The sequence below is a fragment of the Acipenser ruthenus genome, chromosome 8 (genome assembly GCF_902713425.1).
Source record: "Acipenser ruthenus chromosome 8, fAciRut3.2 maternal haplotype, whole genome shotgun sequence".
Classification (NCBI taxonomy): domain Eukaryota; kingdom Metazoa; phylum Chordata; class Actinopteri; order Acipenseriformes; family Acipenseridae; genus Acipenser; species Acipenser ruthenus.
In genome coordinates, this window is record NC_081196.1 from 25,830,114 (window position 1) to 25,842,281 (window position 12,168).

The following is a 12,168-nucleotide window of genomic DNA, read 5'->3' on the forward strand; positions in this document are numbered from 1 at the left end:
TTGTGGTATGTTTGGCGCCTGAAGGAATTGCTGTCAGTGTGCAGCACAAAGGAATATCTACTAGAAAGTGTCCTGAGGGCATCAGATGACTTTTAACCCTTTGCGGTCCATTTATTCAGCACGTCTCAGGCGCATCAGGTCCAATTTATTTTCACACACGCAGTTTATTTTAGACGCGCTGTTTACATTCCTCCTCCTCCCCCCCCCCAGTAAATCAGGTTTAACTGCATATCAACAGGACACTCAGTACTGCATCTCCAGCCCCACCCCTTGTTCGCTGTATTTTTCACATACCTCTTCATAGTCATGCATACCGATAAATCATCTCCTGATCACTCGTTTACCACCAAACTCCTCAATAATGCGATCCAAGTCATTATTTTATTACTATAACATCTCAAAAAGCTGTGCAAATGTTCGTGATATTCTTTGAGCGCTGGATGCAGAAGCAGCTATCTTGTTTGTTTATGGCCGTGTTATCTGTGTGGTGCCAGGGCTATGTGTATTGCTCAGATCCGCCCCTTTTTTTTTCCGGTTCCTATCGGACTCACTCGGCCATTGAATGGTTTTCTCGGCTTTTTCTGGAGAAAAAACGACTACAGACCTATGTTTTACGTCTTTTTGATCGGACCGGAAAGGGAAAATTGTAATGTCGGACATGGTCCGACATAGGACTGCAAAGGGTTAAATGGTTTAGGGTTAGGTATTCAGTTATGGTTGGGTTGATTTTGTAGAGTTGCCGAGCTCTGGGAGTGCTTTCTGCACTGCGTATTCATTTTTATGCTTTAAAAAAAATACTGTCAGGACATCTCTCTATTGAACAACTAGTTGGGAAAATAACAAAAGCACAACGTTAAATTATACACAGAGAATTGTGAGGGTCTGGAACCAACTCCCCAGTAATGTTGTTGAAGCTGACACCCTTCAAGAAGCTTCTCTTCAAGAAGCTGCTTGATGAGTTTCTGGGATCAATAAGCTACTAACAACCAAACGAGCAAGATAGGCCGAATGGCCTCCTCTCGTTTGTAAACGTTCTCATGTTCTTAACTGTAACCAAACTATTTTAATAATGTGGCAGGGGTGGGATTTGAACCGGTGACCTTCTGGTTACAAGCCCTGGACTTTAACCACTGGACCACACTGCCTCCTAATAGCGTGTGGACGTATTAAGCCCAACTAAACATGAAACGGTACTTCAGTGTGGACACTGAGCAGGATTAATTAAACCTTTTTTGAGTATGGTTCTCGAGTTCGGTTATGTAGTTTGGACAGGGTCAAAGGATAACAAACAAATTACAATAATTACTTACTCTTTTGTCTTGGCAGCGATCTTACAAAATGGATCAATGAACTTAAAATTCTGTTCTGCTGTGAGCTGAAATTAAAAAAAAAAAAAAAAAAAAACAGTTACAAGAAAATTCAACACAAGACAGCTTACCTTTAAAACATATGGCTTACCCTTCCCCTTATTTACACAAAATTATTGTCACGTCTACCAATATAGATTTTATACCTCCTCTGCTCCAACTGTAGCCAACTCCTCCATGTAAATGTCCAGGATATGGAACTGAATTCCTGATGGAGCACCACTGGCAGCACTCAGCACTTGGGTACTCAGTATACACCCAAACTGCTCAACTAGACTATAAAAAAACAAAAACAACAAGGGTTTTAACAGCCACTCTCAGCCTGACTCCTTTACTATATAATCCCCATGCATATAAATGTATAGAACTGGCATAAAGTTACTTAGTTTGGGTATATCCACACATGCTGTGGCTGATCTAGAGGCAGTGTGGTCCAGTGGTTAAAGAAAAGGGCTTGTAACCTGGAGGTCCCCAGTTCAAATCCCACCTCAGCCACTGACTCATTGTGTGACCCTGAGCAAGTCACTTAACCTCCTTGTGTTCCGTCTTTCGGGCGAGACTTAATTGTAAGTGACTCTGCAGCTGATGCATAGCTCAGACACCCTAGTCTCTGTAAGTCGCCTTGGATAAAGGCGTCTGCTAAATAAAAACTAATAATAATAATAATAATAATAATAATAATAATAATAATAATAATACATAGAATGCTGCACTTTGGTATTGGCAAGTAACAAGTCACTGGGAACACAATGATGTCGTACCAAATGCAAATAGGGGATGCTGTTAAGAACATAAGAAAGTTTACAAACGAGAGGAGGCCATTCAGCCCATCTTGCTCGTTTGGTTGTTAGTAGCTTATTGATCCCAGAATCTCATCAAGCAGCTTCTTGAAGGATCCCAGGGTGTCGGCTTCAACAACATTACTGGGGAGTTGGTTCCAGACCCTCACAATTCTCTGTGTAAAAAAGTGCCGCCTCTTTTCTGCTCTGAATGCCCCTTTACCTAATCTCCATTTGTGAACCCTGGTCCTTGTTTCTTTTTTCAGGTCAAAAAAGTCCCCTGGGGTCGACATTGTCTATACCTTTTAGGATTTTGAATGTTTGAATCAGATCGCCGTGTAGTCTTCTTTGTTCAAGACTGAATAGATTCAATTCTTTTAGCCTGTTTGCATACAACATGCCTTTTAAACCCAGGATAATTCTGGTTGCTCTTCTTTGCACTCTTTCTACAGCAGCAATATCCTTTTTGTAACGAGGTGACCAGAACTGAACACAATGTTCTAGGTGAGGTCTTACTAATGCATTGTAGAGTTTTAACATTACTTCCCTTGATTTAAATTCAACACTTCTCACAATATATCCGAGCATCTTGTTGGCCTTTTTTATAGCTTCCCCACATTGTCTAGATGAAGACATTTCTGAGTCAACATAAACTCCTAGGTCTTTTTCATAGTTCCCTTCTTCAATTTCAGTATCTCCCATATGATATTTATAATGCACATTTTTATTGCCTGCATGCAATACTAAGCATTGCCGTGCAAGGGCAGTGTTCAACCTATCAGCACCAAGCATTGTCCTGCAAGAGAGCGTTTACTTTCCAGTCGTCTCCTAGAGCTGGTTCACTGCAATGACTGTGCTTAACAATATTTGATAACAAAACATGAAAAACATTCCTTTAGCATCTAGCACCACAACAAACAACCCCAGAGTAAAGAATATTAACTTAACATGTCAATACATCTATACAAACAAAAGGCAGACAGTTTTCAGAGCGACAGCGTGTGGAAGCGACAGCGTGGGAGAAGTACAGTCATGGACAAGTACAGTGCAGTTAGAAGCAGTTGAAAGCAGGTTGACAGCTGCAGAAGCTAAACTTCCAAAAAAAATAAATAAAGAAAGAAAAAAAAAACATGGTCTTCAAGCCAGTAATCTGTGACAACTGCATGATGTGGGAAATCCGAGAAAACCCAACAGAGCTCAACCAAGTGTGTGTAAAGTGCCGCACGATCCAGGACTTGCTTCAACTAGTAAGTGTGCTAGAAATGGAGGGAGGAAATGAGACAGCAACAGGAGCTTGAGGAGCTGACACACCCACAATTCATGGAAGTCTGCACCCCTAGCAGACTGAAAGCCACCAGGGAGATAGAAGAGAGTCGAAACAGCTGGGTTCAGGATAGGCAGAAGCAGGGAAAAAAATAATCTTCGTCAAACACAACCACCAGAAATCCAAACATCCAACAAATTTGAGCCACTTCAAAACTTAGATGGCCAAAACCAACTTCAAAAGAACGAAAGAAACAACATCCAGGACCCTATAAACAGTGCTGGCCAGGCAGCAAAAAGAAGGGAGGTCATGATTGTTGGGGACTCTATATTGAGAAACACAGCAAGTTCAGTTCGCAGCTTGGACCCCCTTACTACAACAGTGTGCTGCCTTCCAGGAGCCTCTGTCAAGCACATCACTGAGAACGTGGACAGGCTCCTAGAACGAACAGGAGATGACCCGGTAGTAGTCGTCCACATCGGTACAAACAACATTGGAAGAGACAGGCCAAGATCCCTGCAAAAAAAAATTCAGACAGCTAGGAAGGAAATTAAAAGACAAGACCAAAGCTGTGGTATTTTCTGGGATACTGCCGGCACCTTGCAAAGGACAATATGGACAGCTGGAAATACAAAATCAAAATGCATGGCTGAAATTGTGGTGCACACAGGAAGGCTTCGCCTTTCTTGAACATTGGAGTACATTCTACAACAAGGACTATCTGGGGAATTTTCAAATAACTATGTAAGTTGGTGTCCGACTGACATTTCTCAAAACAAATTAATTTCCTATTGAAAATTATATATTTTTAGAAAGGTAACATTTTAATCTATGCTGCACAATAACTTATTAATACATTTAAAACATGTTTTTGCCTTTTTTTGTACTTTCATATTTTGAATCTCATAACCGACCCGTCCCAGAGTTTGATTTTTTAGGTTTCAGAGTGAAATGTTATACATTTAATTATTATAATGTTATGTTTTTATACAAAAATCTGAAAGAAGTATTTAAGTTGTTTAAAAAACATATGTTAAATATGAGAAAAGCTATGTCATTTTCTATTTATACACCATTCTATGCATGTCCCAGAGTTTTTCACACAAAATCTCATAACCGACACCCACTGACTTTTTGTGTAGAAATGATAACATATCAATAAAGGCTTTCAAACAAGGTGAAAGGTCAAGGGTTTCTGAAGGGAAGGACTGGAGACAGAGGTAAATATGCTCTTCATTATTTTTAAAATATTACCGTTTAACTCACTAGTGCAGCCTGGCACGGTTGTGTAGCTCATAACCAACACCGCTAGCAAAACACGGAAATAAAAATATTTATGAAATGTACATGTATTTAATATAAATTTACTTCATCCTCATTGTTATTACATTGAAATCGGAAAACAATGGCTGCCCTGTTTGTTGTAAATGGACAAAGAAGTGAAATTTCTCACAACCGACACCTTACAATTTTTCTCATAACCGACACTTTTCAAAAACAAGAAAAATGTTGGTTATGAGAAGTTAGTGTCGGTTATGATTTTTATATTATTTACTTGTATACTTCAAATCATTTTTGGGGGTGTCACACATTAATAACACTAAAATCCCATTATATAGGTATAGTTAGGGTTACAATCAGTTTTATATTCTCTTCCGGATCCAGATTTTCTCTCAAAGCTGATAGTTAAGATATAAATAAGATGTATTTGCATATAGCAAGGTTGAGCTGTGTATTTGTGAGAAGTTTAGAAGATGCAGGGAAAGAAGAAAACAATTATATTGAGAGACAAAATAAGTACCTAGCAAAGGGAAGGGAAAGAAGTAAAAAGAAATACATACCAGTAAGTGAAGTGTCAGATACTACGGTACAGAGGTAGAAGAAAGAATTGGAAAAAGGCTTTTAATAAAAAACAGAAGACAGACCGACAACTAAAAGAACTGATCACTGTCACTCCACAATCAACACCACCACATCCTGTAAATCAGGGTAATAAGTGTGCAGAAAGGCCCTCTGTATCTGGATCAGGCCAGGTCCAAACGCATGAATCACCGTGCACCTCTAGAAAAAGTCTTGGGAAGGGAAGGCAGATAGTAAAGAATAGTTCCAAAGAAGAAAGACCATAAAGGACACAGAAAAAGCAAAGTTCCTTGAGGAAAAGATAAGAAAGCTGGAAAGACAAACTGAAAAATACAAATTCTGATGTAGACTTGCTTGTGTGTTTTGGATCATTGTCTTGCTGCATGACCCAGCTGCGCTTCAGCTTCAGCTCACGGACAGATGGCCTGACATTCTCCTGTAGAATTCTCTGATACAGAGCAGAAATCATGGTTCCTTCAATGATGGCAAGGTGTCCAGGACCTGATGCAGCAAAGCATCCCCAAACCATGACACTACCACCACCATGCTTGACCGTTGTTATGAGGTTCTTACTGTGGAATGCAGCGTTTGGTTTTCGCCAGACATAACGGGGCCTATGTCGGCCAAAAAGTTCCACTTTTGACTCATCTGTCCATAGAACATTGTTCCAGAACTCTTGAGGATCATCCAGGTGCTTTTTGGCAAACTTGAGACGAACATTCATGTTCTTCTTAGTGAGCAATGGTTTCCACCTTGCTACTCTGCCATGAATCCCATTTTTGCCCAGTGTCTTTCTGATGGTGGAGTCATGAACACTGACCTTAGCCGAGGCGAGAGAGGCATGCAGATCCCTGGATGTTGTCCTAGGGTTCTTTGTGACTTCCTGGACGATTTTACGCCTTGCTCTTGGAGAGATTTTGGCAGGACGGCCACTCCTGGGAAGATTGACTACTAATCCCAAACTTTCTCCATTTGGACAATATGGCTCTGATTGTGGTTCGGTGGAGCCCCAGAGCCTTAGCAATGGCTTTGTAACTCTTTCCAGACTGATAGGCATCAACAACTTTTTTCCAGAGGTCTTCAGGAATTTCTTTTGTTCGTTGCATGACGTGCCTCTAGAACCTGTGTGCTGACAAGTTCACTCTGATGGTAAGGGCCAAAGTTAGTCAGATTTATATTGGGCAGGGCTGGCCCAAATCAGGCCTGGTTGTTAACCAAAGTACTCAAACAGCTGACCCTAATTATCACTTTAATTGGGTTGAGCTAACTAGGGTGGGCAATAACTTTTTCACACCTGTAGATTACATGTTTGATTACCTTGCACACCAAACAAATGAAAGAAGCACCAAACTTTGGGGTCATTTTTTCTCTCAGACTCCCTCTATATACTACTACAACCCACAAAAAAATCTGACCAAATACAATGTGAAAAATGTGCAAAAATGCAGAAAATCAGACAGGGGGTAAATACTTTTTCACGGCACTGTATATAGTTTTTAAATGTATTTAAAGAAAGGGCACAAAGGGTACCATGTCAACTGGAATATGATATAAAAGGACTGCCTGCAGTCTGTAACCCTTTCTTCTGATGTTTTAATGAATTGCACCCAAGGATTTAGCTATAAGATGAAGTGCTGAGAAACTCATAACCAACACAGAGCTTTCATAACCGACACCCCACACTCATAACCACATTGTAATTAAAATTAGAATTTAAAGAAATATGAAATATAAGTTTAAAAAACAAATGCTATAGTTGTTTTCTATTTGCAAAACACTTCACATCTGTCTAAGTACTGTTTGCTTAGGATTTATTTTTTCTTCAGGAAAAAAACTTATGAAAATGTTATTTAATAGAGTGTTGGTTATGAGGTAGAAATTTAAATAATTTAAATTAAAAACAATAAGTTTCTAATTATTGGGTGAAATATACATAACAAATTTCAATTCTAGAAATACCACTTTTATAAATCTAACAACAGTGTTCAGTTTTAACAAGTTTTCTATTGGGTGTCGGTTATGAGATTTTGAGGGGTTCATGACAGAAAAAAAAAAAAAAAAAAAAAAATGAAAAATATTAACTGTACCAATAGTAGGAAACAAAACTTCGAAGATTGCTGAATGAGTATAGGTTTAAAAAAACACATAACAGCAATGACTTTATATCAACTTATCAGTCCAAGTTACATAGTTATTTGAAAATTCCCCATCTATATAGGTGGGACGGAATGCACTTAAACAGAAAGGGAACCAATCTACTCGGAGAAAGGATCCTTAAGGAGGTTCAGATGCATTTAAACTAGAAAGGAAGGGGGGAGAAAACAAAAAAACAGAAGGGAGACTACATCAAAACAGGGGCAACAACTAAGGTAAGACAACTATTAAATGTATTTATCTTAATGCTAGAAGTCTCAGAAACAAAATGTTAGAACTTGAAGCTACTGCACTAACAAGTAACTACGATGTGATAGGTGTTACAGAAATGTGGTTGTCAGAGTGATGGAGACAAATATAATAGTGGGTACACACTGTATAGGAAAGACAGGCAGGACAGAAGAGGCAGAGGGGTAGCGCTATACATAAGAAATAGTCTTGAAGCCCAGGTGTTAAATCTGGACAAAGAAAACAATGCAGATTCAATATGGGTCAGAATAATGGACAAAAATTCAAAGGGCATAATAATAGGAGCATGCTATAGGCCGCCAAATTCAGACGCTGAGCAAAATAATCTGTTACACAATGACATTCGAAAAATACGTGTGGAAAAGGAGAAGCCATACTAATGGGGGATTTCAACTTCCCCCGTATAAAATGGGAGAACCTGGTGGGGAGCACGACAGACGAAATTGAAATGGTGGAAATGACAAATGACTGCTTCCTAACGCAATTTGTCAAGGCACCGACTAGAGGGGAGGCATGCCTTGATTTAGTCTTTTCAAATAACGAAAGACAGAATAACTAAAAACAGAGGTCAGAGAGCCATTGGCAAACTCAGACCACAACATGGTCTCATTTGAAGTATTTTTTAAAACCCCAAAATAATGACTAAAGCTAAGGTTTACAATTTTAGAAAAGCAAACTATGAAGAGACTAACAGAAGTAGATTGGAGTAAAATAGAGAGAACATCCATAGAAAAAGGATGGCTGTTTTTTTAAAAATGTAGTAATAGAGGCGCAAAACAATTACATCCCAAAAGTAGACAAATCTAAATCTAAAACAAAATGGCCAAAATGGTTTAATAGATCAATTAAAAATATTCAGTGAAAAAAGGCACTTTACAGAGCGTTTAAAAGGGACCAAAAACAAAGTACACAGAAAGAGTACTTGGAACTGCAAACGCAAGTCAAAAAGGAAGTTAGAAAGGCCAAGAGAGAGAGATAGAAATCAAATATTGCTAAGGGGGCTAAAAACCAATTCCAAAATGTTTTTCCAATATTATAACAGTGAGAGAACATTCAAAGAGGAGGTTAAATGTCTAAGAGACACAAATGGCAAAATCATAGATGAAGAAAAAAAAATAGCAAATATATTAAATGATTACTTTTCACAGGTTTTTACAAAGGAGGACACGGACAACATGCCCCACATGTCGACCTGTTCCTATCCAATTTTAAATAACTTTAGCATAACAGAGACAGAAGTGTTAAAGGGGCTAGGAGCTCTTACAATAAACAAATCCCCTGGGCTGGATGAGATCCTCCTAATAGTACTCAAACAAATGAAATAAGTCATTTATAAACTGCTAACCAAGATAATGCAACAGTCTCTTGACACAGGGGTTGTACCGACAGACTGGAAAATTGCAAATGTAATACCAATCCACAAAAAGGGAGACAAAACCGAACCAGGTAACTACAGACCAATAAGCCTGACTTATTATATGTAAACTTATGGAAAGTATAATAAGATCCAGAATGGAAAATTACCTACAGTACTGTGCAAAAGTTTTAGGCAGATGTGAAAAAATGGTGTAAAGTAAGAATGCTTTCAAAAATAGACATGTTAATAGATTATATTTATCAATTAACTAAATGCAAAGTGAGTGAACAGAAGAAAAATCTAAATCAAATCCATATTTGGTGTGACCACCCTTTGCCTTCAAAACAGCATCAATTCTTCTAGGTACACTTGCACAAAGTCAGGGATTTTGTAGGCATATAGTCAGGTGTATGATTAAACAATTATACCAAACAGGTGCTAATGAGCTCTTACAATAAACAAATCCCCTGGGCCGGATGAGATCCTCCTAATAGTACTCAAACAAATGAAATAAGTCATTTATAAACTGCTAACCAAGATAATGCAACAGTCTCTTGACACAGGGGTTGTACCAACAGACTGGAAAATAGCAAATGTAATACCAATCCACAAAAAGGGAGACAAAACCGAACCAGGTAACTACAGACCAATAAGCCTGACTTCTATTATATGTAAACTTATGGAAACTATAATAAGATCCAAAATGGAAAATTACTTATATGGTAACAATATCCTGGGAGACAGCCAGCATGGTTTTCGGAAAGGGAGATCATGTCTAACTAACCTGCTTGACTTTTTTGAGGATGCAACATTGAAAATGGATAACTGCAAAGCATACGACATGGTTTATTTAGATTTCCAGAAAGCTTTTGACAAAGTCCCGCATAAAAGATTAATTCTCAAACTGAACGCAGTAGGGATTCAAGGAAATGCATGCACATGGATTGGGGAGTGGTTAACAGGTAGAAAACAGAAAGTACTGATAAGAGGAGAAACCTCAAAATGGAGTGAGGTAACCAGTGGTGTACCACAGGGATCAGTATTAGGTCCTCTGCTATTCCTAATCTACATTAATGATTTAGACTCTGATATAGTAAGCAAACTCGTTAAATTTGCAGACGACACAAAAATAGGAGGAGTGGCAGACACTGTTGAAGCAGCAAAGTTCATTCAAAATGATCTAGACAGCATTCAAAATTGGGCAGACACATGGCAAATGAAATTTAATAGAGAAAAGTGTAAAGTATTGCATGCGGGCAGTAAAAATGTGCATTATAAATATCAGATGGGAGATAGTGAAATTGAAGAAGGGAACTATGAAAAAGACCTAGGAGTTTATGTTGACTCAGAAATGTCTTCATCTAGACAATGTGGGGAAGCTATAAAAAAGGCTAACAAGATGCTTGGATATATTGTGAGAAGTGTTGAATTTAAATCAAGGGAAGTAATGTTAAAACTCTACAATGCATTAGTAAGACCTCACCTAGAATATTGTGTTCAGTTCTGGTCACCTCGTTACAAAAAGGATATTGCTGCTCTAGAAAGAGTGCAAAGAAGAGCAACCAGAATTATCCCGGGTTTAAAAGGCATGTCGTATGCAGACAGGCTAAAAGAATTGAATCTATTCAGTCTTGAACAAAGAAGACTACGCGGCGATCTGATTCAAACATTCAAAATCCTAAAAGGTATAGACAATGTCAACCCGGGGGACTTCTTTGACTTGAAAAAAGAAAAAAGGACCAGGGGTCATAAATGGAGATTAGATAAAGGGGCATTCAGAACAGAAAATAGGAGGCACTTTTTTACACAGAGAATTGTGAGGGTCTGGAACCAACTCCCCAGTAATGTTGTTGAAGCTGACACCCTGGGATCCTTCAAGAAGCTGCTTGATGAGATTCTGGGATCAATAAGCTACTAACAACCAAACGAGCAAGATGGGCTGAATGGCCTCCTCTCATTTGTAAACTTTCTTATGTTCTTATGTTCTTATGTAGGTTGAAACACAATCATTAACTGAAACAGAAACAGCTGTGTAGGAGGAATAAAACTGGGTGAGGAACAGCCAAACTCAGCTAACAAGGTGAGGTTGCTGAAGACAGTTTACTGTCAAAAGTCATACACCATGGCAAGACTGAGCACAGCAACAAGACACAAGGTAGTTATACTGCATCAACAAGGTCTCTCCCAGGCAGAAATTTCAAGGCAGACAGGGGTTTCCAGATGTGTTGTCCAAACTCTTTTGAAGAAGCACAAAGAAACGGGCGTTGAGGACCGCAGATGCAGCGGTCGGCCAAGGAAACTTGCTGCAGCAGATGAAAGACACATCATGCTTACTTCCCTTCGCAATCGGAAGATGTCCAGCAGTGCCATCAGCTCAGAATTGGTAGAAAACAGTGGGACCCTGGTACACCCATCTACTGTCCGGAGAAGTCTGGTCAGAAGTGGCCTTCATGGAAGACTTGTGGCCAAAAAGCCATACCTCCGACGTGGAAACAAGGCCAAGTGACTCAAGTATGCACGAAAACACAGGAACTGGGGTGCAGAAAAATGGCAGCAGGTGCTCTGGACTGATGAGTCAAAATATGAAATATGTGGCTGTAGCAGAAGGCAGTTTGTTTGCCGAAGGGCTGGAGAGTGGTACACGAATGAGTGTCTGCAGGCAACAGTGAAGCATGGTGGAGGTTCCTTGCAAGTTTGGGGCTGCATTTCTGCAAATAGAGTTGGGGATTTGGTCAGAATTAATGGTCTCCTCAATGCTGAGAAGTACAGGCAGATACTTATCCATCATGCAATACCATCAGGGAGGCATCTGATTGGCCCCAAATTTATTCTGCAGCATAACAACGACCCCAAACATACAGCGAAAGTCATTAAGAACTATCTTCAGCGTAAAGAAGAACAAAGAGTCCTGGAAGTGATGGTATGGCCCCCCACAGAGCCCTGATCTCAACATCATCTAGTCTGTCTGGGATTACATGAAGAGAGACAAGCAACTGAGGCTGCCTAAATCCACAGAAGAACTGTGGTTAGTTCTCCAAGATGTTTGGGCCAACCTACCTGCCGAGTTCCTTCAAAAACTGTGTGCAAGTGTACCTAGAAGAATTGATGCTGTTTTGAAGGCAAAGGGTGGTCACACCA

At 39.4% G+C, this 12,168-nt stretch overlaps 1 protein-coding gene across 1 annotated transcript in view; it reads right to left on the reverse strand.

Annotated features, from left to right (window-relative positions):
• The window catches only part of LOC131737878 (ribosomal RNA processing protein 1 homolog A-like), a 52,879-nt gene that overhangs the window by 15,964 nt on the left and 24,747 nt on the right, over positions 1 to 12,168 (reverse strand). Inside the window, exons 5-6 of the mRNA XM_059029653.1 lie at positions 1,514 to 1,643; positions 1,311 to 1,375 (exon numbers count right to left, since the gene is read on the reverse strand). Coding sequence (XP_058885636.1) covers positions 1,311 to 1,375; positions 1,514 to 1,643 — 195 coding nt within the window. The remainder of the gene's footprint in view (positions 1 to 1,310; positions 1,376 to 1,513; positions 1,644 to 12,168) is intronic.